Source organism: Varanus komodoensis, unplaced genomic scaffold (assembly GCF_004798865.1).
Source record: "Varanus komodoensis strain SLA01 unplaced genomic scaffold, ASM479886v1 scaffold30, whole genome shotgun sequence".
Taxonomy (NCBI): Eukaryota; Metazoa; Chordata; class Lepidosauria; order Squamata; family Varanidae; genus Varanus; species Varanus komodoensis.
The window spans coordinates 10721287-10749033 of NW_025335762.1; the positions used below are offsets into that span (position 1 = coordinate 10721287).

The 27747-nt window shown below is 44.0% G+C and overlaps 1 protein-coding gene across 13 annotated transcripts in view; it reads right to left on the reverse strand.

Moving 5' to 3' along the window:
- PKNOX2 (PBX/knotted 1 homeobox 2) overlaps positions 1-27747 on the reverse strand; it is a 372168-nt gene that overhangs the window by 66526 nt on the left and 277895 nt on the right. For all 13 annotated transcript variants that reach the window (XM_044437340.1, XM_044437344.1, XM_044437343.1 and 10 more), the window contains one exon: positions 8055-8226. In XM_044437340.1, the coding sequence (XP_044293275.1) occupies positions 8055-8226 (172 nt within the window). The remainder of the gene's footprint in view (positions 1-8054; positions 8227-27747) is intronic.

A 27747-nucleotide genomic window follows, 5' to 3' on the forward strand; every position in this document is an offset into this window, starting at 1 on the left:
GGGATTTCCTCCTCTGTCCATTTTATCCTCACAACAACCCTGTGAGGAAGATTAGGCTGAGAGAGAATGACTGGCCCAAAGTCACCCAGTGAGCTCCATGGCTGAACAGGGACTAGAACCTGGATCTCTGGAGTCCCAGTCCAGCACTCTGCCAGCCTTTGGGACAAGGATCCAAATAGGAAGCTGCCTCACACATAGGTGGTCAATGGCAGCAAAGGGGCAGGCTAAGAACACACCCATCAGTTGCTGGGACAGAGCTGTTGCCAGCTGCCACAGGCTCTGCCTGTGGCGGGACATGGTGGGCAGGCCCTGCCATCAGGCTGAGTGAGGAGCCTCAGGCTGCTTGCCTGGTGTATCATGAAAGGGCAGCAATTCGCCGTTCAAATTGCGACTATCGGAATTTTAGAGCCGTGGAGAGGGAGAAAGGTGCATGTTGGATACTCTGCTCCTACCAAAACACCTTGGCTGGCCTTAGGTTCTGTGAACCTCAGCTTGTTGTGTATGCATGGAGAGCGGGGTGGGCAGGCAGGCAGGTGTTCCATTGGTTGCTTGACTCCAGGAAGAGCAATGTCTTGGACTGGCTCTGAGTGGGGAGGATGGATTAATGGCTTGACTCGGCAGAAGGTCAAACCATCATGAATATCCATGAATCAGTGGCATGCAATAACAGAGCATAACAACCTAAGAATAAGAAAAGCCATGCTGGATCAGACCAAAGGAGTACTAGTCCAGTACTCCATACACATGGCGGCAACCAGATGCCCACTAGATCCCCCTAGCAGGATGGGTGCAGGACCTCTCCTGCCCAAGCTCCACAGCAACTAGTGTATGCAGACACGCTACCTCTGGAAACGGAAGTGGCACATGGCCAGTGAGGCTAGTAGCCACTGTTAGCCTCCTCCCGCATGGATCTGTCGAATCCCTTTTTATACCCATCCAGGTTGGTGGCCATCACCACTTCCTGTGGCAGTGAATTCCTTTGTTAACTAGATGCTGTCTGAAGAAGTCCTTCTTTTTATCTGTCCTAAACCATTCGTCAGGAAGTATATGGTGGGATTATCTGGGTTAGTAGTCAAATGGGATCATCTGACTTGAAGAAAAAGGTCACTGTCCGCCACTCAGAACTGATTCCTTTTATGGCGCCAGGGAAACAACAAGAACACGCCGGGTGACCACTTCTGCTGATGGGGACAAAGACAAAGGGAAAAAAACCCTAGGCTGTCAGTGCTTCAAACTGCAGAAATCCAGGCTTGGTGCTCAGATCCAATTAGGGACGTGTGAGGATGATGTTTCTGTTCACAAATCATACAAATTATGCTGCTTGCAATCCTGAGCATGAATAGGAGCATCTTTTTTAAAGAAATGTTTGCAAACTCCTGAATTTGTGAAATGCATATTTTCGAAAATTTGCACACTGAAATGCACTTGTTTTAAAGGAGCATTTTCATGCTTTAGTCAATGGAGGGAAATGCCCCTCCTGTTCAAAATGTGCCTTTCCCCTGTTTGTGCGAGTTGAAAAATAGGCCAAATACAAAAAAGGGGTTATGTGGAAACAAACTTCAGAATGATTTTCGGTGAATCTAGGTGGGCTTGAATGCTGACAATCACAAAATGGTTTTTCCATTCCTAGATCGTATTCTGAACACCCTGATGCAATGGTGGACAGTGCTGTGTTGGAGAAGCAGGTGAACAGGAGGGTGGGATACCATATTTTCTAATCAGGAAATGTTTCAGCCACACCCTGCTGGCTGGAGCCAAGGCCATTCTCAAATTCATTGCGTTTAATTATGTTCCAGCCATCGCAATGGGAAGCAAATGACCCCTTCCCAACACTCATGGGAAGGCAACAGCACCTTAACGCTCTCGAATTCATTGGCACAGCTTTAACTTTTGACACTGAATCCCTTGGATAAATGACACAGGATGCTGATATAAGAAGGGTGAACTTTAATATAATCTGTGCAAAAATAGCAGGAGGAGGTCACAACAAGCTGGTTAACTCTGCAGACAAACTGTGGAAACAAAAGGAGAAGCCAAGCATTTAACCCACTGTGATCTCCTTCAAAGCTGCTTCCTTTTAGCTCTTCTGGAAAGAGGCTTTATGCAACACTATGAAGAACGGCTACTGCTTCATACAACAGTAGCCTAGAAGAAGAAGTGGAAGAAATCCTCATATAAATTGAAACAAAAGGGGCAGAAAAGAATGATGACAGTCACAAATTCTTCCAAATTACTTGTGTTCTTCATGCATAAGAGAGTTTTCCCCCTCCTGTCACAGATCTAAGGTTTATATGAAGCCTTCTTTCTTATGGTGCCACCTTGTAAAGAGTGCAAGCTGACGTCTTCCTGCTACTTGGGATGGTATATAAAGATGGCATTGCAGTAGAGAAGCTCGTACATCTAAAGGTTTATTACCATGAATTGAAGATGCAGTATTTTGATTCAAATCAAATACTTAAGGGAAGGTTCACAAAGGACAACTTTTAAAGCAGTGTTTGCCTGGGCTATCCCATCAGGTTCAGGGTCACTACATGGTACCTTCAGGTAGCTTCCGAGGCCCCAGCAGAACTCCCAGAACCAGTACCAGAAGCCCTGATGTCTGCTTTGGGTCAGCTAAGCAGTTCAGCGGCATTTCAGGATTTGCCACCTGACATTTCCTATGATATTCTAAAAAGCAGTTCTAGAACACTCTGGGAAACTAAGTTGAAGGCTGCCATTAACATTTCCCACAATGCCCCAGGGCAATGCTACATGTGGAAAATTTAAAATAGTGGCTTCCTCACTTTTATGACCAGGTAAGCAGTAAAAGAAAGGAGCCACAGTTCAGTGTCTGCTGGTTCTCAGGTGATGCCCAGCTTGGCTATATCCTCCCCCATCTCTTCTTTGTACTGCTGGAATTAGAGAGGTCCAGCTGTTTATGCACAGAGTTCAATGACCCCCCTGCATTAGGAATACAGAGCATTTTGTGACAATTGCCCACACTGGCTCCCCTGCAGGCCATACGATGCCCTCCTCACCCATGTCCTCTTACAACCTTCTCCGCGTCGCCTTTCTTCGTGGTGAGAGGGGCATGGAATTACATGTTTCCATCAGCATGGAGGAAGGATCCAGCTAGTGCTGGGAATTCCTGGAAAGGGGAGTTCTCCCAAGGGCATGGATTGGAGGCTGGATGCAGCCTCTCTGGGCCAGGGCCCATTCTGCATACTTGGCCTTCAGGATTTACTGACAGTGCAAGCACAAAATGTGGTGATCACCACCATCGTTAAAAAACGAATAGACCAATTCATGGAACAGTTGAGTGGACAAGTTCAGGAAGCACCTGGAGAGCTACTGTGGGGGAAAGTGTTTTTTATGGCACGTTTGTGGACTACCTGGAGGTATTGGCCAGCCCCACTGTGCGAGAGAAGCTGGCCTGTCATGGAGAAGGTGGAGAGAAATGTATTTCCTTCCTTCTCTTGCTCAGAATTCTAGAATTTGGGTCATTCTGTGAAGCCAATTGGTGGAAGATTTGGGACAGATAAAGGGAAGTTCTTCACACAGCACATAGCCAAGGCATAGAATTCACTGGCTACAGGAGGAAATGATGCCATCAATCTGGGTAGCTTTAAAATTCATGGAGACAAATTCAGGGAGGGGAAAGTTAGCAATGGTTGCTTGTTGGATGGCTGTAAGACACCTCTGGAATCAGAGGCAGGATGCCTGTGTATATTAGTTGCTGGGGAATAGGAGTGGAAGGTGCTTGCACTCACGTCCTACTTGTAGGCCTCTGGCTGGCTGCTGCATGTAGAGAACTCTGACTACATAGACCCTGGGTCTGATCCTACATGGCTCTTCTTATGTTCTTATGAACAAATGAACTTTGGGACCAGTCTAGCAGGGCTCTTCCAATGGGCCGGCACCAGCAGCTATGCTACTCCACTTTGGGGATGGGGGACCAAATACAAGGCCGCTCTGTCCTCTGGGTTCAGAGGATGTGCAAACGAATAGAAATCATCATGAAGAGAATGTGAAGATCGCCTACTACAGCCTTTCCCACTCTGGTGCCCTCCAAGGATAGAGGATTACAATGCACATAATAACTGAGCACTGGTTATGCTAGCTGGGACTGCTGTGATTAGTAGTTCAAACCATTTGGAGGGTCCTGGTTTGTGGATAACATTTGCCAAGAGAATAATGGAAAATAGGCTAAAGTATGCAACTTTTGAGTGTCTCAGATGTACAATTCAATCTTTTGCAAGTTTCCTTGCAAAGGCATGTATTTATATGGTATTTGTTTCATGTATAAGTATATTTCAGGTTTCTTTGAGGTCCCCCTGCTAAGATGGTCACAGAAGCCAAGGTGAAAAATTTATTGTCGGATCCCAAAGATATAGAAACCAGTCAGCAAGATGGGATTATACTAGCCAGTTAGAGGCATTATCAGCTTATTCACAGTGTGGTTACTGAGCCGTAACAACGCTGTAACTATTCAAAGCTACATGTTCTATTTGGGTAATAATGGGTCTGGCCAATCACAATACCTGGATTTGCATAATGAGTACCTAAGAGCGATAACTAGGCACTAATTATGCAAATCAGGCGGCCATGACCTATCAAGGTGCAAGGAACATCGTAAGTAGGAGAAACTGTGCAGAACTGCTAAATGTTCCAAATGTGGGAGCGTCGGATGCTTCTTTACATGGAGCCCATCAAGTCTAGTATTGTTGGCTGATTGGCAGGGAGCTTCAGGCAGGAGTTCTTCTTGCCCTACCTGGAGATGCCATCGGTCAACCCTGGGGCCTAAGGTACAGCAAGCAGGTACTTTATGACTGGGCTACAACCCCTGCTTCTCTTCTATCACACAGCTCAAAGCAGGGCACCTGGGGTCTCAGGCTGTCTGCCATCCAAGCACTGGCTGGGCCTTGCTCTGCATAGCTTCAGCAGGAGCCACATTACCTGAAGACTGTGCTCATTCCTCAGATTGGAGGCATCCTGTCTCTGAAAGACTGCCCAGTCCTAATTGGTTTAAATGCACGGTGCATTAGAAGAGATGCGCAGGGACTCCAGGTTGCCCATCCTCACGTAGCAGCTGCGCAGCCAGCTGAGCAGGTCAGCAAAGGTCACCTAGTCCCAGGCCTTTCCCACTATGGTGAGATGCATTCTACTTCTGTTTAAATTCTAATCATCATCTAGAATCTTGCAGTGGTGTGTATGAATAGGTACACGCAAATCTGTTCTGGCAATGCATTCATTTTAGAATTTCTCGTTACAATTATATTACACTTTTTATCTCTCAAAGGAAGTCATTGTGGTTTACAAGAACCATTCCATTGTATCTCCACAATGAGGTGAGTTAGGTTTAGAGTAAGAGACTAGCCCAAAGACACCTGGCAAGCTTCATGGCTGAGTGATTACTAGAATCTAGCTCTCCTGGGTCCGGATCCAACACACTGCCCACTAAAGCATATGGGTTCTCCATGGGGAAAAGATATCCTAGAGTGACACCATGTTTACGCTGCCTCAGCCCCACAGGGCCGTGACTGGAATAGCTCTAGGACACTAGAAGCAGATTAGATACATTCATGGAGGTTGAGGTCTACTGACAGCTATTAGCCATGATAGCCAAATAAAAGTTCCGTCTTCGGAGGAAACATACCACTGAATGCGAACTGCTAGCTTGGGCACGGGATAGCGCGGAGGAAACATACCACTGAATGCGAACTGCTAGCTTGGGCACGGGATAGCGAGGGAGCCCTGTTGCCTTTATGCCCTGCTTGTGGTCTCCTGGGAAGCATCTGGCTAAGCACTGTGTCATCTCTTATGATCATGCGATGTCATTTTGCTGCTGCAAACAAAGGACAAGATGGCACACACCCCAGTTCCTGACACAGCAGCTGCCTTGATTGGCAGTCGAAGGATGTATTGAAACAAGGAAACCCAGTTCATTTAGCTTGACAGATTTCCGGCCTGTTTCTGGTATGATGATTAGAAGTGGGTTAAGTCTGGCTTCTGTCTTTAAGACCAACTATGACACATGTATTTTTAAAAATCACTAATGGAACTGGGCTACTTTTGCAAAAATTGCAAAATAGGCAAGTTTTGCAAAATACACACCCAAAAACTGGCCAGGGCGACTTCTTTTACATTGTTATTTATTTTATATTGTTAATTTTATATTGTTATTTTTGTATTTTATTGTATTTTATTGTGTTGCAAGCCACCCCGAGGCTTCGGCAAGGGGCAGCATAGAAATGTTTTAATAAATAAATAAATACAACTAAGTAGCTCCAGTATAATTTGTTCAAAATTCGGTAATTTGTGCAAATTGGCAGATTCTGCATAAAGTATACTGGGCCACATGGTTTTCAGGTGCTTATTTGTGCAAATTTCCTTAGTGGCAAAACACAACACCTCCCAAGAACAAAAAGGACACATAACTTGTAATCCATATTAAAGAAAGAAGTCTGTAAACTGGGTGGTCACTGCCATCGTGAGGCTAACAAACAAGAATCAGTGGGGCTAAACTGAAAGTTCCTTTTCCTATCTGATTCCACACACATTTCTAGAGATCAGCTTTGGTTAGCTTATGGCAGAATGTTATGCATGTTTAAGTAGAAAAAGATCCTACAGCTTACAGAACAATATTATTATACACTAACAATATACTGACACTATTTATTAGTATAAATTGCTTGTACACTTCGCATGTTTTTTTGTTTTTATTTTATATTTATCGACTGCTTGTTTATCTTTTGCACAGCTTTTATCCTGTGCACCACATTCAGAGGCTTTTGTTCTCAGAAGTGGCATAAACAAAAGGCAGAAATGCTGGGAGCTGTAGGACCTTTTCCTGGCTCAGCATTCCTAGGACTCTCCCCCGAGCAGGTGCAGGGTGAGCTGCGCAACCCACACGGCTGTCCTTTGGCTGCTGCCTGCTGCCCCCTTCCTCCAGCACCTGCGATCTGCTTCACCCTGCGTAACCGCTGGCACCGCTCATGCAGTTGTGCTGTGGAAGCACAAGAGACTGACACACAACGGATGCGAGCTTTGCGGCTTTGCCTCTTATAAACCTATGGGCTATTAGGTCGTAGACAGAGGCTATAAAGATCATTTTGTTGAAGCTAGGTAATTTTGTATTATTACTCTCTCTCTCTCTCTCTCTCTCTCTCTCTCTCTCTCTCTCTCTCTCTCTCACACACACACACACACACACACACACACACACACACACAGTCAGCCATACACATGAATCTAGGATATTTGTCATTTCATAAAGTTCCACACTCCCTTTGAGCTGAGAAGCTTCCTTAATGGGTGTTCACTTGCAATATAAGGCCTTTCTCCAGAGAAACTATTGGTAGAACTAAATAAATGCCAGACGATTTCTCCCCTTAGGCAACTGTATCCTCTCTCCAGATTGGTTATTTCTTTCTCAAAAATGCCAATTCCCAAATGTAACCATCCTCCCAAATTACTCTGATGTAACAGATCATCACATCCTCCTGAACAGACAGTTGTAAAAATTTCCAGCGTGAATGGCTGCTGGTTCTTGGAAGCAGCCTCCATTATGCAAAATAAGGCATATGCAAATTTCCCTTAATTGACCTAACAACAGAACTTGCAACATAGTCTGGGTTTCCTTGGTTTGAGCCCTGGCTGAGATGCTTTTGGCATGAGAGCAAGGGAGAGACAAACCTGCTGCTTTCAGTTTCTCTCAGTTTTTCATTTTTCCAGTCTTAATTTTTTTAAAGTTCCTATGTAATTTGATATGCATTTTTGTAAGGCATTCTGCTTAATATACACATCTTTTGCAAGCAGTTTCCCAAATACAATGCCATTTTATACTATTTCCACGAACCAGCATTTTTCTCTAATATGCATGTTTTTTTGCATGCAATTTTTGTTGTTGGAGAGTTTCCTTGCAAAATTCAGAGCAGTTAGAATTCCAAAGCAACAGCTGAGTTTTGGTTCATGCAGGGGTTCGAAAGCACACAAGAAATGCCTCCCTGCCCATCCTTAGTATGAAACTCAGACAGTATATTAAAACGAACAAATGATCTGGGCTGAGGCATTACCAGGTTGTCCAGCTCAGGATCATCGCTGAAAAATGGTTTGTGCTCCTGTTCCTGCTGGTGGACGAAATTCTCTATGTCGACATCAAAGCTGGCGGAAGTGATGCATTCCGAGCCCTGCGTTGCCTGCTCACACTTCTCAAACAGCAGCGTCAGGAGAGGGAAGAGAGGATGCCTGGAAAGAACACGCAATATCATTTCAGAGGCAAAAGGGATGCTACCCATGTTTTAGTTCACTTTTCCCTTGTACAGATCATCACAGTAGGGTGGAAGTTATTTTTAGGGTGACTCAAAACTGAAACACAAGCAAGCAAACAAGCAAACAAAAAAGAAACAAGAGGGAAAAATAAAACAAAGAAAAACAAGAATAAAACACTGAAATTTCATTACATGAGTTTTAAGTAAATCTATTATAGTGAACACACACAATGTGCTCATATATATTTATGTATAGCAAGATAGGCAACTATTATTAAAGTTAATTATGTACAGATTTCAACAAAGGCAATCCAAAAATTCATATATTTCTCCATTCATAAATTATGCCTAAAATGCTAAAATGGAGCATTTCATCAAGTCCCCAGCCCATTGTGTCATTGCAGGTGGCTGTTTATCCTTCCGCAGTTGTAGTATTTGTCTTTGAGCTGTCAAATAGCCATGGAAAGCTCACTGATGCTGAGCTTGTGTTAAGTTCCAAGGAGCAAGCAGATAGTTAAGAACACACGTATCTGTAAATATTAAGGAATGTTCCGTCACAAAATTCATCCAAATTACCTCCTCTTAAAAGGAAGGAGCCTTTGGACATTTCCAAAAATACACACATAGACATTCTGCCTGCAACATTTGGCCAATTTAATCAAGCCCTTATTAAAAGATGTTGTGGTGTCCAACACACTTGAAACATCAATTTTTGCTGGATGAAATGTAACCTAAGAGCCATCACCCCTTCTGAAGTAGATGCCAATGAAGCACTCGGTTGATTGGACAAAATAAAGGGCTCCAATGCATTATTCCATTCTTCCTTAACACCCCGTGTATTACATTTGTTCACCAATAATAGATATTTACAAACATGAATTGTGGGTCCATGTAGCCATCCAGCCTCTATCAATACATCCAAGAACAAATACAAGCAGGCATTTGAACCCTGAGGAGTCAGCCTTATTTCTGGGAATACTCACTCTAGCTTGTACATGCTGACCCTAGCCTTGATATTAGGTAGGGTGGCCATGTGTTCTGCTTTGAAGAAGACAACCCTCTATTTTCAAGGGCCCAGCATAAAGATAAAGGGCCATCAGAAGCCAGCATTTGAAGGTAGCACAGCGGCCATCCCATCATAGCTTTCCCCATTCACAGAATCATAGAATAGTATACCTGGAAGGGGCCATGAAGGCCATCAAGTCCAACCACCTGCTGTTGCAGGACACCACGTTACACCACCCCACTCAGTTGGCTCTTTGATGAGATAGACTGTATTCCTTTTAAAGTCAGAGTACGTATGCCAATATTATTATTAGCATTACATGACACTGATATCCTACATTTTTCCTTTTCCAAGGAATCCAAGGCAGCTCACACTGCTCCCAGGTTCCAGGGTATGCACACTTTATGCAAATCGTTGTATTGTTTTGGCTTCTTTCGGTTATGCATATCCTCTTCTTTGGGATGGGGTTGGGAGCTGCACAGATGGTCACCTGAACTTTAGGGCAGGACTGTAGCTCAGTGACAGAGGGTCCTGGGTTCAGTCCTTGACAGCTTCAGTTAAAAGGTCCAGGCAACAAATGAGGAGAAAGACCGTGGAGAATGCTAACAGGCAGGCTAGAAAATGCTTAGCTAGATGGAACATGATGCGACCTGGCTTCCTATGTGCCACTGTGTTGATCAGCATTTCTATACAAAGCCTATGACTGGGTGCACATGGCGTGGCAACCCACTGAGGGTCGGCATGTGTGATGGGCTGCCACGCCTTCTTTTTCCTGGGTGGTTGTGTGTGGACAACAAGCAGACCCATGGGTTGTCACGAGGGCTATTCTTCCCACAATGACTTGTGTCATCTGAACCTAGATAAATGATCCCACTGTGATAGGGGGAATCAGTTAGCAAGCCCCATAGCAAGAATGGCAACTCCCCTTGTTTTATGGGGCTACCAGTGACAGCTGCCCCTAGAGTGCCCAAACAGCACCTGGGGGCGGATGGTGTAGGCTTGCTAACTGATTCCCCCTATCACAGTGGGTGTAGGCGGATGGTGGAGGTGGGGAATGATTTGTTCCTTCTTCAGTGGCCCCTGGATTGCCCATGGGAGGACTGAATGGGAAGGAGGGGGCACCAGCCCATGGCCCACTTAATCATCTCTCAGGGATCACCGCAGGATGTTCACTCTACCACCAGCCTACTGTGGCTTATTGCTGTGAGCTTACCCTCAGTGTATTTCAGCTGCAGGTATGTAGGTTACCTCTGGGCGATCTATAGTTTGCAGTTGCATGTCACACGCTGGTGGGACCCATGTTGACTTCATGCAAGCTGTCCGATCCCTGTGTGGAGACTGGGCGGAGGTTAACAGGTATGATCTTGCCTCATGCATTGATCATCCCTGAAATTAAGGTCACCAGCATGGGCTTTCAAATGAAAGCAAGTGAGCAGGATTTAATTGAGACTAGTAAATTTCATTTTGCTACTCATCTGCTTGCTTTCATCAAGCCAAGGGAAGTTAAAAAAGGTAAGAGGACTGTTGCACCCCCCACACCTCTGAACAATAATCCGACAAACAGGTTGCTGAGATTGGCAGTACAGCCCTCACATAATATCCAATTTCACATTTTCCTCCTGCCTCTACATATGTGAGGAATTGGAAAAACCATATGCCAATTTTTACCAAAGGCTGAAAGTCACTCTTTATTTAATCAAAGCAAGTGTGTTTTAATTTCCTTCAAGCCTGTTGTCTTGCATGCTTAGAGCTAAAGCTATCCCCAGAGCCTGGCAAGTTGAAAGATCTATTATACACATCAACAAATCAGAGGAACCAATGGATTAGCCAAACCTTCCAGGACCAAGACAAAGAAAAACGCAGGTGAAGGGGTTAAACTCTGGTATAAGTCTTCATTTGCAGCCACTAATACTGCAGCATATTACAGTCTAATCTAGACTGATCCCAGTTTAATGCAAGATTCTTCAAGCCATGAGCAGAATACGAGTTTTGTGGTGGGGGGAGCCTCCCTGGTCGTAATTTAGGCAGCCCTACCGAGGCTTAGCTGAGGGATATGAAAGGCAAATTCCAGACGGTGTTATGAATTATTTCGCCTTATGAACCTTCCCACTCTCAACAGATGCCTGCTGCCATTTAAACAGCCAGTAGATCAATTAGAAATGAAAGGCACAAATCGACCCTGCACAAGGGCACTAAATTACTAGGAACTAATAATCCAAGCAGTAATGCCAGGTGGTAGGAGTTCAGCAATGCACCCCCAACCTTTGCGCACAGCACAGATTCCTTTTCAATGTTATGGAGAGAACTGAAGTGCATGCAGTGGGTGGATGGAGCGAGAGCACAAGAGAGAGCAGATTGTAAACCTCTGGCAAACTCTTTGGACTGGTCTGCAGCTCAGGCATGCAAAAAGAGGGCAAGCACTGTAGAGAGCAGAAGGTGGGAAAGACCAGTCAGGCCGGGGGGTCCTCTCTTTCAAGCCCCGTCTATTCCAAGTCAAGTCCAGCCTACAGGATAAGAATGATAACCAGCCAGAGCTCTGGACTTGCACCTGGACAGCAGGATGATCCAGCAAATAAGGAGGAATGTGTGGGGAATCCAGTTGGAGGGGTTCACAGTTGGCAGATTGGTCTGGCTTGGTCCCCCAGAGTCTGGCTTATCAACCCAGTGCTGGCGCTGACCTGCTCCGATATTTAAAACTCAGACCAATCTGCCTGGCTGAAAAGGAAATGCAAATTACAGCCCACTTGAAAAGCAGAAGCTATTTACAAAAAGCTAACTCAGCCCACTTTTGGCTTCAAGGTAGACGAGATGCCAAAAGTCCACCAAGCACAACTAAGCTGAATTTCTCCGTGTTGCTCATCCCCATGTACAAATCACCTGCTCACCACCTTCCCTACAATGGTGAGATGGACGTCTTGCACTTTTGCTTGAACGGCAGTCATTATTTCTAAATGTGCATCTATACAAATGCACAGAATCATAGGTGAAACCATAAGACTGGATGAAACATAAAATCTCTGAGTAACACCTTTCAAACAAACAAACAAACAAACCATTTCTTTTACATACTGTTTTACATTTTGTCTTTAAGGAAGAATTTGGGCAGTCCAATGTCTTTCCATGTACAATAATGTTAAGGGTATCAGCTAGGGATGGGTGAATGCTGGAGACTGCTAGAATTCTCTGAATGTCATCTTGCTGCTTTTCTCTCCTGTTCCTGTTCACAAATGCAATTGCTACTTGCTGCACATGAACAGAGAAATTGGACTTTAGCATAAAATGTCTGCAAATTTCTCCAGATTTTCTCAATAAAGTGGGGCTTTCACTCTGCTTGGGGAAACTAGCACAAATTAAGACATTTGTGCCAATTAGGAAATTTGCAGTAAACTGAACTGGGGAAGTTACAGAAATCAAACACAAGCACATGGCAGCAATTTTTGGTGGACGTGGCTCACAGACTCAAACAGGGCATGCTCACATATTTTGCAAGCAAGAGTGAAATTCTTATATCGCCGTGGTATCCGCAAAGCATCATGGGAACACTGACAAATCCAATCTCCTGACAAATACAGCCTTATTAACTGGTAAAGAAAACAACCAAAACTGCCCTCACCAAACCTATCTATTAAGAATTACGGTGTAGACTCTCATAACTGAGAGTACCACATACCACAGGTTTTCTTTTATATTTATTATCATTCTCTGTGCATAAAAGGGACAAGGACCCTGGTCTCAGCTGGCGTGGGCTATTTTTTTAGCTGTTATGAATGGGATTTTCCATTCTTCATCAAACAGCAGACATTCCTAAGGAAAGTGAAAGAAAACACTATAAAACCATGGCTGAGTTATTGATTTCTCCCACTGAGGAGGTCATTTCACTCACTGAGGCAACCACAAACAGAATGTGACTGTGAGAGCTTAAGCTGCTTGTTTCTGACACAAAAAGTGGGCAATGAACAACATGGCAGTTCAGTGTGAGGACAGAACTGAGGGACACCATAAGACGCATGGAAGATGAAATGTAAGTAGAAATGAAGAAACATCGCAGAAGACACTGACTCGATTCTCTCTCTCTCTCTCTCTCTCTCTCTCTCTCTCTCTCTCTCTCTCTCTCTCACACACACACACACACACACACACACACACACAATTGCTTTTCAGTGTGTTCTGTATAGGCATGGACCAATGGCTTTTGCTTTTTCCTGCTCTCAGTTTTATAGATTTTAAGTATTATCATGACATTTATTTTTATTTATTTGTTCCATATTTGGGCAGACATCTAGGATTACTGAACGGTAGAAATGTAAAGCAGATAGAAGAACAGAACAATACATTAGAAAGGATACTTTTTCTCCTGAGAAATGGATGGCATTTACACACTGTCTTCAAAAGAAAGTAAGGGCAGGGAGGGGGCAGCTGTGATCCCCAGTGCGCTCTTCAGCCCTACCCAATGAAGCAGATTTGGGTGGCAGATGATGATTGGTCCAAAGTCCTCAAAAAGAGCTTTGTGGCTGACCAAGGAACTGAGACTTTGAACCTGCCAGCATGTACTGGCCACTTCCCTATTCCGCCGCGTCAAATCTCTCATGCCCAGGCAAACCTCAAGAAAAGCCCCCATCGCATTCTGTGTCTGAATGTTTTGAGGTAAGTTTAAGATACAACTTCTTTGTCAAGGCAATGTACTATTCATGTTGCTGTCTTTTCTTGCAGTCAGGATAAAATGTGAACAGAACCACACTGGCTAAACTTGGAAACATGCCCGTACATAGCTAATGTCAGTTACTCAGTTCTTGCAAACCAAGCCAGAGCTGTTTGATGGAGATGCTTTGAGGTATTTGATGATGATGATGACTCCACTGGGCTTGGGTTGTTTGGAATATGCTGTAACACCAACAGCACTTGATAATGGTGCTATTTCTGGCTATTTCCCAAAGCTGGCCCGTGGTAGAGTGCGGCAATGACATCTTCAGGCCAAACTTTCCATGGCCACTGCACGAAGACCGTCCTGGGAAACTTACACTGGCTCAGGCTTGATGCAAAACTGAAAACATTTCAACAATCCTCCTTGCAAGAGACACAGTATTCCAATAGCTCATTGTTTTGCAGATTTTTAGGATGCCCGTATACACACGGTTTCCAAGGCTGCCACTGATCTTTCAGTATTCTTTATGGAAAGTATGGCTTCCTTTTGGAAAAATAAGAACTATGGAAACTTGGACTGTCCTGAGTCTCACCTTCTGGTGTGGAAGACCTCCTCCTACCTTCTGCTCTTCCCAGATATGCTGGTGATTGTTTGAAATTAATAAGAGGATGCATTGTACATGTGCAAAGTTACTCATTTTATTTATTAGATATGCATCTCACTTTTCCACCAAGGCTCATATGGGAGAAGACAGTCTTTCAGGAAGGCTGGTCCCAAACCATATAAGAGTTACAGATCATAACCAACATTTTGAATTGTGCCCAAAAATGGACAAATAGTCAGTATTAATTGTGTAACAAGGAGATCATGTGCTCCCATAACCAGTCTTTGTCAACAGTGTGGCTTTGGACCCATCTTCTTGTTATCACTTTTTCACAGGTTACATGGCTGGTAGGCACTGTTTAAATTAAAACCTGGAGAGCCCTAGTTTCTTTTCCTTCTCCTTTTCAAAGAGCAAGGGTTTCATGACATTCTTTACAACAGTCCTGTAAGGTAAGCCAGTACATGGGCAGCAAAGGTTCTTGAATCAAAAGCTGGTCTTTCTGATTTACCCATCAGCCAGTAACAAAGACCAGCTTAATCCTCCTATTGAAGTATATGTATCTTGAAAGTGCTGCAATGGATCACAATCATAGTTCTTCAAAGACAAAGCACTCTTCCTTTCAAACTGCAGCTTACATCTGGACTATTTTTAATGGGTGAAGAATAACCTTCTTCAACAAAGCCACCTGCTTTCCATGAGGTGGGGATCTAGATATTAGTTCTAGGTCAGCACTGGAGGGAATAAATCTCTCTCTCTCTCTCTCTCTCTCTCTCTCTCTCTCTCTCTCTCTCTGCTATTCCCCTCCTGGCTGACTTGCAAGCAGAACAGTGCTGAATGTGCTAAATTAGGCCATTAGAGGAATTCATTTCTCTTTATTAGCCTGTGTCAAATCCTTTTTATTAGTGGCTGAAAACGACCTCTCTTCTGCAGTAAAATGTCAGGCCAGTTCAGCCCTTTTATTTGTTCTGCGCTGACGAGGATCAAACTTTCCCTGAATTAGTGTAGAGAGATTTATTTCCTCCAAATTTTGAATGGCTTAAGGGTAGAGAGAGAAAGAGAGATGCAGGGAGAGTTGGGGGGGGGTTTCAGACAGGGGAGGGTGAGAAAAGGAGAGCTGTATGGAAGGGAGATGGGAACCCGCCTGCATTTTTGCAAAAAGCAACAGATGAGAAAATGTCGCTCTCTACATTCCAAAAATAAAGGCAACAAAGAGTCTGTTGCCATGAAATACATTCCCTTCTAAAATTGCAGCAAGTGATTAAAAGCATTAAAAAAATTTAAATGTTTCTCCATTTAAACAAATGAATGTCCTCTCAGGATGCTCACCCAACATCTGCTATCCCGATACAACAAAATTTTGCTTTACACAAACAAGGATATTAGAGCAACACCCATCCTTGCGGATTTATTGTGTGAGCTCCATTTCCCAGAAATGACAGTACTCCTTCCTTCCTTTCAAATCATTGGGAATTAGTAATAATATTTTGTGTTAGCCCAGATTTGGCTTACTGGCTGCTACTACTTGAAGTGATTCTTCATCCCAGGATAAAAGGATGCAAGATCTGGGCTTGTTTATACTCCAGTCACCTCTAGTTCACCCCTTGAATGTTAGAACAAACTGCAAGTTTTAAATGACGTGCAGGGATAGGATATAGACTGTGAAATAACGTCTGAGAATGGTATGCTAAATAATGAATAAATTGCAGGGATAGTATGACTCCTTAGTCACTTAGTCTCTAGGAGGAATATGCTGCTTCAATAAGATGAGGGAGTATGAGTTGCATTTGTCTTGCTTTTGAGTCAGCACCCACTACCCATGGGTGGTTGTTCGACCTGCCTTCCCCTATGGCAGGAAACTATGAACAGCCATTTAAAATTTCCCACAATGCCCAGAAGGCCTGATAATTGCTATTATCCCAAAGCAGATTGCATTTTGGGAAAGCCAAAATGGTGGGTACCCAATTCTGATGAAGGCTGGACAGCTGATTGGCTCTTATGAAAACTGCACTGCCCTCATGAAGGACCCCTACTGATCCCAAGGAAGCTCACATAGGCCCCATCAGTGATGGAGAAGACCAACTAGTGGTCTGAGGGCCCCTGTATTCAAGCCCAGTGTCAGAATATTAGGATTTGGCTTGCAGAATCTGGATGTAGTCTATGCCCTGCAACCTTGCAGCTTCCAGGCATCAGGGTACCTGGAAGCAAGGCAGGCACAATCTCGTTCATCTTCTCTGCAGAATGCTTTCACACTCAGATCCTGACAGACACAGATCCTATGTCTGAAAGAACTGAACAATTCTAGAGATTCCAACCAGCAGTGCATCAATGGCAGAACTATGCATGGGTTTTCTTTAGATGGCTTCTAGCTTCCTCTGTCCTGCAGAGAACTGTGGATCGGACAACTTCACAGAGAAGGCTATCCATGGCTACAATCTGAATGGCACTATGCTACCTGCTGGTCTACATGAACTCTTGGCCTCATCTAGCAGGGCTCTCCTTATGCAGAAGGCAATGGGAGAATTCACTTACGGCAGAGCTATGGGGACATATTTTATTACAACCATGATAGCACATCTCTTAGGACAACAGGAAGCAGGACTGGTGTTTCATGTATGTCGGAGCTGCAACTTCTTAGGGAGGCTGTTTATGAAGATAGGGTGGCCACTGTAAGATTGTATTTCACCACCTGGTATCCTATGGTTTTAAGTTTTGTGAACTGCCCAGAAAGCTTTGGCTATTTAGCAGTATAGAAATGTAAGAAATAAATTGTCCCCAAAAGCGGAAATGCATCACTCAAAAGGAAGATATGCATAGATGCACTTCTGCATAAATAAATACATAGAAATATATGACTTTTCAGTATAGCATGGAAGATTGTGATCTGGTTGTTTAGTTTGTTGCCCAGGTGCTGACAGCTGGTATAGTTCTTTATCTTTCAATTGAAAGCAAACAGGGCAACAGACAGGGGAGGGTGAGAAATAGAAAATAGCTGAAAGCAGAGGACTGTTCTCTGTAAAAGAGGATGTGTGGTTCCCCTTTCCCATTGGCCTAAGACCAGTTCCTAACAGAAAAATTAGAAAGGGTGCAGAGAAGGGCAACAAAAATGATCCAGGGTTTGGAAACACTGCCCTATGAGGAGAGACTGAGAGAACCAGGCATGTTCAGCCTGGAGAAGAGAAGACTGAGGGAGGACATGATATCCCTCTACAAGAGCCTCAAAGGCTGTCACAAGGAGGAAGGTCAAGATCTCTTCTTGCTGATGCCAGAGTGTAGGACACAGAGTAATCAATTCAAGTTGCGACAACCCAGATTCAGTCTGGACTATCAGGAAAAGATTCCTCACCATCAGAGCAATATGACGGTGGAGCCAGTTGCCTAGAGAGGTGGTGGGCTCTCCCATACTAGGGACATTCAAGAAGAAACTGGACAGCCATCTGAGTGGGATGGTGTAACATGGTGTCCTGCAACAACAGGGGGTTGGACCTGATGGTCTTCATGGCCCCTTCCAACTCTACTATTCTATGATTTTATGATTGTATAATCAGGAGTTCTCATGACACGGGGAAAGTGATTCATTACATCTTTTCTGGAGGGAAAGGGACCCAGTCTACTTTCCAAGTTTAACAAAAAAGTAGTGAGTGTTTCTGCTCTGGCTTTGTCCAAGTCAAGAAGAAAAACAATAGTTTCTAGAAAAGCTGTGTGGCAGGACCAGTTTTGTATGAGGAAACCAAAAGACAAGTCACTCAATATCAGGGCTCTGGAAACATGTTTTGCAGAAGCAGAGCAAAGGGGATGAAATAATTTTGTAAAGTTCTTTTTATGGGTGATAAAACTCCCGACACACTATAAACCAGAGCAGTAACTTCACGGCCACTCAACCATTTTCTTTAGAGTGACCTTGGCCAGGAAAGCAGACCTCAATTACAAACCCAACCAACTGTGCTGCTATCTGACTGTTGGGCACTGCCTGCCTTCCCTCACGAGCGACCTTGGAAGCCTCCGCTGAGTGCAAGGAACTTCGGCAGCTCAGCTTTTACAGCCAACACTAACACATAGAAAAAATAATTTAGCAGGGCATTAACTCGGAAATTTAGTTCAAAAGCCAGAAGTTGCCTTTCACCTACCAGTCATTTCGGAGGCATAACTCTCTCTGCCTATCCTCTCTCCCAGATCTACAGGCATTCAGCTCTGTGCTGCTTGTTTATTACAGCCTGGTGCAAGAGGTAAGGCGCATTCAGGCAGCTCCTTCCCACACTATAAAGTAATACAATTCACTTTATTTGCACAGAGAAATGTTTGGAAACACTGCATCAAGCAGTACAACCAATCAGGGGTAGGAAGCTGCTGTATCCCTGCTCAGACTGTCTATCTAGCCCTGTATTGCTAACTCTGATCTGCAGCAGCCCTGCAAGACCTCAGGCAGAGGCACTGGGGGTACCTGATCCTTTTAGCTGGAGATGACAGGAATTGGACTTAGCAGCATCTGCATGCAAAGGTTTTTCCTTACTACTGAACTATGGCTGCCCCTTTGATAAGTCTGAAAATTACTACCCTGCAAGAAGACATTCAAACCAGAGCTTCCCCTAGAAATAAAAATGAGAAAACTGAGGCTGCCATACTTGGACGCATCATGAGAAGGCAAGATTCACAGAAGACGATTGTGTTAGGGAAAGCTGAAGGCAGAAGGAGGAAAGGAAGACCAAATAAGAGATGGATTGACTACTTTGAGGAAGCCACAGCCTTTGAATTGGAAGAGCTGAGCAAGGCTGTCGTGGACATGGCATTTCTGGAGGGATTTCATCCATGTTGTTAGCTGTAGAGTCGTGCCTGATCCATCACGACCCCATGGACAACGTTCCAATTTCATTCATAGGGTCACCATAAGTCAGTGATGATTTGATAGCATGCAAAAACAAGGAGACTTTTCTTTCTTTCTTTCTTTCTTTCTTTCTTTCTTTCTTTCTTTCTTTCATTCTGCAAGTATGTTGATGCTATTTTTCAGTACCTCGATGCAATGCACAGAATTTCTTTAAAAGTCATTTCCAAAATGAATAACTAAAAGGGCAATCCAAAGGCCTATACATGGTGTCCATATGGCCATAGGATTGATGGGATCACCCAGCTCCTAAGACAGAAAAGCTCACTGACCTTGGAGCTGTGGGGATCTGCCCTTGGATCCCCTGCCACCCCTCACAGCCAGCACAGAAAGAACCCGCCTGGCAGCTTCTATAGGGTCACAAGAGGAACCTCAGAGAAGAGAAGCATGGAGGGGAATATGTTGATTCCACTAAGATATGACATCCAAAACACCCCGCTTAGGTAATTGGGCTGGCTGTTTTGCAAAGCCCCTCCTGCTGTCACAATCCTCCAAGCTGCAGGGGTTATGGGTGTCCCCAGCAGACTGTGCTCTAAGGCATAATCTGTAATTCCCGTATAACTGGAGGCTATACAGACATCCAGTACACAGCAGGAAGAGCAACAGAGGTGATCTTCACCTCCTGGTTCCCCATACTCTGCATTTTCACTAGATAGCTATTTTCAAAGCGACGGGGGAACAGCTTCAGATTAGCTCCTCTCCTGGCATTTCCTTGTGCTTCCCTGCACCCCCAGGTGAGTGATTTCTCAACCTCAAAGATTACTGGCATGATTCTGTTCCCATCAGCTCTGAGGCCATGGGGGGAACTCCAATTCCATCTCCAAGGCTGGAGTGGTGTCTTCAGACACACTATCTAAGGAGCCTTAGGATCATTCTCTTCCTTAAATGAAGCAGCAGCACAGACCAAACTCTGGGGATGGGACAGCATAAAAGCTTTGCTCAAACAAAACAGTTCAAATGGTCTTTCTGAATGCTTGGAAGGAAGAGTTAAGGGAGCCTCTAAAGAAAAGGAAAGCACTGTGGTGGAATTGGTCAGAAGATATTTATCTAGGAAAATTATGGAGATGATTCTTTTTCTCTACCTCCATCCTTGAGAAAAAGAATTTCAATTATCTTGGCAAAACATTATTCAAATATTCTACTTTTTTTTCTTTTGCAGTGGTGTTGCTGTTTTCTCACCTCACCCCAACAATGCCTTTAATATCGGGGCATTGTGGATGATGCAAAATGGGAACAAGGAGGCCAAGACAAGTTCAGCAGCTTTTAGGAAAAACAGTACAGTGGTACCTTGGCTCGTGAACTTAATCTGTTCCACTACTCTGGTCGCGACCCAAATTGATCGTGACCCAAGTCAAATTTCCCCATAAGTTTCAATGTAAATAAGGTTAATCTGTTCTGTAACCATTTTTTTAATCACAAAAATTTGAAACAAAGTGACAAAGAACAACAAAGATCGTGGCCATCCCCCCCGCCCCCCGCCCCTGAGCATGACCATGATCGCCACCCGATGCGGAGTTCGTGACCTGAGGCAATTTTTTCCTGAAATTTCTGTTCGCGACCTGATTTGGTCATGAACGGAGGCGTTCGTGAGCTGAGGTACCACTGTATTTGTCCTTCTGTCATGACTAATGGTAAGCCCCATCCCCATCAATCAGGGGAGAAATTCTACTCCCCTACCCAAATTCTCTGCCTACACATAAGATGGATAATTATAAGAGCCCATTTGTGCAGTATTAGCACTGACTATGGAAGATGTTTACATGTTCTTTTAAAAACACACTTTAAATGTTGTAAACCATTTCCTTATAAACACAGCACCTAAAATGGGGGGAATAGAGGCAACACCAAAGCAGCAGAATTAAAAACAAACAAATGTTTTTTTTTTATTTAGTGATATAGCACTCATTTAATTACAACTGTCTATTTAAAAAAAACCTGATAAAGCATTTTAGTACAATTAAAAAGAGAACAAACAAATAAATAAATACATTTGCTGATGCTATGATGCTACCCAGAAAGGTACTAGTGAAGGTGTGTTAGGGATAACAGTTCACCTGCCCAATACATCAAAATCACACCTCTTTAATGAGATGGAAGAGAAACATTAAGATGGTCTATATCTGTGGTGATTGTGTTATTGTTCCACTCCCAAGACTGAGAGAGAGAAAGAGACAGAGACAGGGAGAAGGTGAAAGAAAGAATCAACATCTGAAAAAAAGAAAGAAGAATCATCAAATAGAAAAAGAAGCGTGAGAATTTCATGATGACAGCAGATGTTTCCAGGTAGAGGGCTCCTAGCTCTACAAAGAAACGAGTTCAGAAATTCCAATTTTTTTTCCTTAGTAAATTTTCTGTGCTGAAAAAGCTAAGAAAAAATATGGAGGGAATGGCATGAAAACCATGAGGGATACAAGTGGAAGATACAACTGCGCAAAGGAAGCAGGGAGTATGACATGCTAAAATCTGTACCTGGGAACACTCATCAGGCAGATGCCTTGCAAAAGGAGAGTGAAAGAAGGTTCAGCTTTTTGACTGCCCTACTGCAAGACATCATCCATCCATCCCTTCACTTTTCACCATCATCACCATCTCTAGTATTAGTGTTAATGTTAATATTATTTCTATACCATCCAAGAGTCAAAACGCTCTGGGTGGTTCACAACAATCTATCAAAGTACAGCAATAAAAGTGGATACAATTTTATTTATTTTATTTATTTTTTAATTTATATCCTGCCTTGTTCCTACAAAGGGCTCAAGCAGCTTACATCATTTTCCTCCTCCATCTTATCCCCACAACAACAATCCTGTGAGGTAGGTTGGGCTGAGAGTCTGTAACTGGCCCAAAGTCACCCAGTTGGCTCCATGGCTGAGCGGGGACTAGAACCCAGATCGTCCGAGTCCCAGTCCCATGCTCTTACTACACCACACTGGCTCTCATAATCTCATACAATAAAAATACAGATACAGTAAAACACAGTGCAAAATTACAATACACAAAGTTTGAAACAGTTTAAACATCTAAAGTAATTTCAATAAAGCTAGAATGGATTATAACAACTGATACATGCCAGCAGAGGGCAGTTTTAACCTGATGCTGAAAAGATGACAATATAGGCAGTAGGTGGGCCTCAGCAGGGAGATGATTCCACAGTGGGGGCCACCTGGAGAATGCCCGCTCCCTTACAGCCTCCTTCCAAGCCTTGCTTGGAGGTGGCAGTGAGAAGAAGGACCCAGCTGCAGACCATGTCTGGGCAGACAGAGGCTGGGAAAAGTTTTCCATCAAGCGTTGCAATCCTAAGCTGCAAAGGACCTTATTGATTAAAAGGAGCACCTTGAACTGAGCTTGGCAGCCAGTGTAAGTGGGCTGAAATTGGTGTTTAGACTTTCTGACCTCAGTTACTAGTCTAGCTACAGCATTATGGACAAGCTAGTTTCTGGACAGTCTTCAAGGGCAGCCCCATGTACAGTGCATTGCAGTAAGCTAATTTACAGATCACCAGAGCATAGATTACTGAAACCAGGCTATCCCTGACCAGAGATGGGTGTAGCTGGGAGAAAATCTCCATGGCACCAATGCCACCTTAGCATCAAGTGCCAAAGATGGATCAAGTACAGCCCCTCAGAGATGCGCCTGTTGCTTTTTGTGGGAATGCAACTCCTTCCAGAACAGGCCAAATTCCCTCCATCTGGTCAGACGTCCCACTCACTAATAGCAGTGCTATTCCCACCAGCTGCTTCTCCTCCTCATCCTCTATCGCATCTTTGCCCGACAGGCCAATAAATTCCACAAATTCTTAGTACGCATGTAAGCAGCTGCATCAGTTGCTTCTGCTTCTCACCATCAATGCTGACAGGGCCAAAGACAGGTGAACAAAGAGGTTTTAATGGCGAATACAAGGAACCATTCTGGGGGCCCTTTCAATGGGCACGGCCCTCAGCCCAACCATGCTGCTGTTGCAGCCATTCCATACCAAGCCCCCGGGTTGGCTTCCTACTTAGAGCTGACCCACTGGCACCCGTGGTGTTCACATTAGTCATGACTAACACTAAGTCCATTGATTTCAATGGATCTGTACTTAGTATGGCTAAATCCGGAACCAACCCCATTTGGGGAAGAGCCTTTAAGCTGCAATCCCATACCCACTCACCAGAATAAGCCCCACTGAACTCAGTGAGGCCTCTCCAGGGGGCATGTCTAGACCTGAACTGTAGCCATCAGGCTGCATCATCGGAATCAGTGCTCCTTTTCAAAGCTTGGCCTGATTGTTACCTTTTTGTACTTGGACACACTGCTATTTACCAGTACCCTCCACTTTGCAAAGAAAATGTCACAGGTACAGTCATATTGTGTGTGTGTGTGTGGGTGGCAGGGGGACGGCACCAACCAAGGCAATTTAAGTCAATTTTATAGTTCAGACTGTTCCTTAGTGGGAAAACACCCCTTAGCTTGCATGCTGGGGGCATGCCTTAGTCCGCCGGTCTCTGAGAGGCTGCGGAATGCTTGGGGTTGACAGTGATGCACTGATGCTGAGCTCTCTAGCAGCACGGGGAATATTGCACACACGAAGCCCCATGGCCTTGATTCGATATGCCCCACCTGGATCTGGCAGAATTCCCCCTTCAGCTCTAGATTTGATGGCTGTTGTTTAGGTCAGGTAATTATCCCAGCAGCAGCTTCTCTTTTTTTCATTGGCTCTTAAATTTATCTTGCTTGACTTTTTTTCCATGATGGCAGGAGTGGGGGAGAGGGGAAGGGAATGCGAATAATCCCCCCTTTCCAAGACTGATCAAGGCTGCCCAGCTTACACAGAGACAACTGCAGTATGTTAGGTACTCAAGAATTCACAGTTTTTAAGGCTATTGGGGCATGCATCAATAATACTTTAGTCCAATCTGGCACAGAGACTGTGCAACACACACACACACACACACACACACACGGAAAGTCAGTGTTCTGAATCCTGGCCAAGTTAGTGGCACTCAGCTACCATTGAAATCAAACATGTTGAATTAGTCATGATTTAAGTTAGTCATTACAATGGGAATAAGAATGAATAATTTTGGTCCAGATCCAGCCCATTGTCTTCATTAAGCCCAGTGGTGACTAGAATATTAAATATTCTAATCCCAAATGATCCTACATCCTATTTTTTATTTCTAGAAATTCTGTCATACAGAGGACTGGCTATATCCTTTTGTCCTGGATCAATCTGTTAAAAGCTGGAATTTTATTTCTAGGTCATTATTTCCCTCCGCCTTTATTACCAGACATACATGCCTGTGTAAGAGCCACAGCATCTTTCTAGAATGTTCTGAAATGTTTTTTAGGGTGAATCTCCTCAGGAAGCCTCAAGAGAACTGGCCTAAAACTCTCTGAGCTGCAATCAACAATATTTTGGAGACAACACAGTTTTGATTGCCTAGAAAATGAACTGGATAGAGATACTATGAGGGTAGGAATTAGCCACTGGGTGACAGAGCACCTGCTTTGCATGTAGAAGCTCTCACATTGGATCCCTAGCAAATCCAGATAGGTCTGGATATTTTAAGATTTAACATTAATATGTATTTGTATGTTTTTATTTATTTCTATTTAGCATTCAAAGTTTAGCATTAGATGAGTCATCGATTATCACTTGTAATATCCAGAAAAAATGAATATTCAGGATATTTATTCCATTCAGCTGATGGAAACTTTGAAGTCCAAATGGTGGCAATGACCCATTCCAGTAGGCTGCATGGCCTACTCTTGGATCAGCAGAATCAATTTAACTCCTTTCACAGTGCCCTCTCCTTCCTCCTCCTCCTCCTTTACACCAAGCATCTTCCGAATCATCAATCACTGTTCTGTTGCACTTCTTTGATGAACCTTTTTCACCTCCTCTTTTTCAAGCAATCACTTTGGGCTTCTTGTATGGAAGTATAGTCCAAAATTTAAATACTTCACTTCCTGTTGAATGAAGGAGGAACAGGACTCCTCTCTGTAGTTTAGAGGAGAAGGTGATGCCCTGGCAGGAATGTGGGAGGAAAATCCAAGGCAATACAGAGGGAAGGAAAAGAACGGCCAGAGCTGTGTGCAGGAATGTCCAAGGGGCCACATTATGGCATAAGGGCGAAATTTGACATTTCATTGATTTCTATGCCACTGTCCCAATAAAATGGTGCCCAAGGTGGCAATGCAGTGTTGAAGATGGCAACAGCAGGTCTCACGCTTCTTCTTGTGCAAGAGATGGCACCAGTGGGCCACGTCTTTGGATTAAAGATGTCATAAGGAGTCAAGTAGAAGCACCTGAAAAGTGGAACACCTGTGGGGAGAGAATAAGGCCAAGAGATCGGTGCCCCTAGATCAGGCCTCTTGTCCTGCTTGTGCAACCTCCCTTGGGCTAAATGTTCCCTTTCCACACCATTGTTAGTAACCAACAGCGATGATGGGAGCTGTGACATATCTCCATGATCGCAGGCAGAAAGACACACTGCAGAATCAAAACACTTCTTCCACTGTTTTACAGAAATGCTGCTATAGTTGTCCAGTGGATAAGAAAAGATGGAGGAGTAAGAGAAGGAACGGGGTGGGACAGAGGAGAAAAGCAGCTTATGTGTATCGGGATTCATCGGGAGGCCTGGATGAACATTCCATTTTTCCTCCAGAGGGCTTTTGATGTTTAAAGGGTCACTCAACAGGGCTTGATTCCTTTCTGGTGGCTTGCTTTCACTTCTTCTGTGCAAAAGCCAGGTTTAATAAGGCTTCAAAATGGTATTCGGGTTTTTGTGGATTGTTTAAGATGCATATATTTGCATTTTTTAAAATTATTGTATTTTTAGGGTTCCAGTCTCTATAAACAGCCAAGACCTTTTCTGTCGGGCAGTACAGAAACAGAATAAATGGGTGAATGAATGAAACTTTCCCAAATTTGAGCAATATGGAAATATCCTTTGGTTTCAACCCTGTCATCTCTCTCAAGCATCGATAAGCTTCAGTTTGGTACAGCCTTAGAAAGGATCATCCACAAAACTCTTCTTTAGCTTTGAGTCAAAGTCTCCCAATGGAAACATTTGATTCTATTGTCTCCAAGAAAAAAAGCTGCTTTTACTAGATATTAAAGTAAAACAGAAAATGATCCCAATGCAACTGAATATGTTTTAAATTTCAGCAGTAACCATAAATCCATCAGAAAGTGCATTTCTTTGGATGGCTACTGAAAGCACCAAGAGCACTCTACAGAGGAAAGCTTCCGGATACAAATGGGAGTTCCGCTAAATGTTGCATTGACTGCACATGAGTTATTACCGCAGGCAGCATCACTTCCAGGACAGCCAAAACACAAACGAGCAAAACACTTCTGTCCATTAAGGGGAAATAGATTAAGCTGCTGAAGATAAAAAACAAAACAACACAAAACATAAAATGAAATAAAATGTGTTATTTGCAACCAGCTCTTTAGTGTCGGAGCCAATTCACGTTTTTGCCAGCTGCATGAGACCCGTCAAAAACAGCACGGAAGGATCTTGTGCAATCCCACTGCCTCTCTGTGGCCAGCTGATTGCATGCAGTTTGTGCAAGAGACAGTTGCTGTTACTTTATTTTGGTGGTATTATCCACACTAGAAATGCTGCTTGCAGTCACAGAAACAAAGCTGAGGCTACTTCCCACCATCTCTGCTGGTAGCAGGAGGAGAATCCCTGAAACAAAATATACCTTGCTGAAGAGGTTCAGTCTGCTGTGGCGAGGTTTGAGGCTATTCTTTTTATTTATTTATTTATTTATTTATTTAGACAGCTTATATGCCGCCCCCTTGCATAACCCCATTGCATAATTCCTGCTGCTCAGGTACAGGGACAGCCATCTACATTTCCTCCACTCCACATCAGCCCACCCTAGCACCTCCTCAACATCACAGGAATCTTGTTAAATGGCAGCTTGGCTTGCCCAATATTTCGCCCCACCTCACTCCTGGTTTCTACTGGGTGGCGTCTTCTGTTTCAGCACTGACCAGTTCTTGCTGCTATCAGGTACCAGGAAGAGAGACATCCCCTGAGAATTTGGAATAGCGGTGACAGGACTGTTTGGCTGCCAGAATTCAAGCTGCTGCTGCTGCTCCTCCTCCTCCTCCTCAGGTGCATCTCCCTGTACCGTGCATTGCTCTCCATCCTAAGCTGCATCAGAAGCCATACATGCAAATACACCTCTGGAATGCAGCTTTGAGAGTGCTGCACACAAATTGCACACAAGCATTCGTAATGGCCTTAAGTAATCCAGAGCACTTTCCAGACCAAGGCACCAGTTATTACACTGCCTTTACCTTGCATTTGGGAATTGGATGGGCCCTCCCCTAATAATTTCCATAGCAACTAATGTATTTCAGATGGG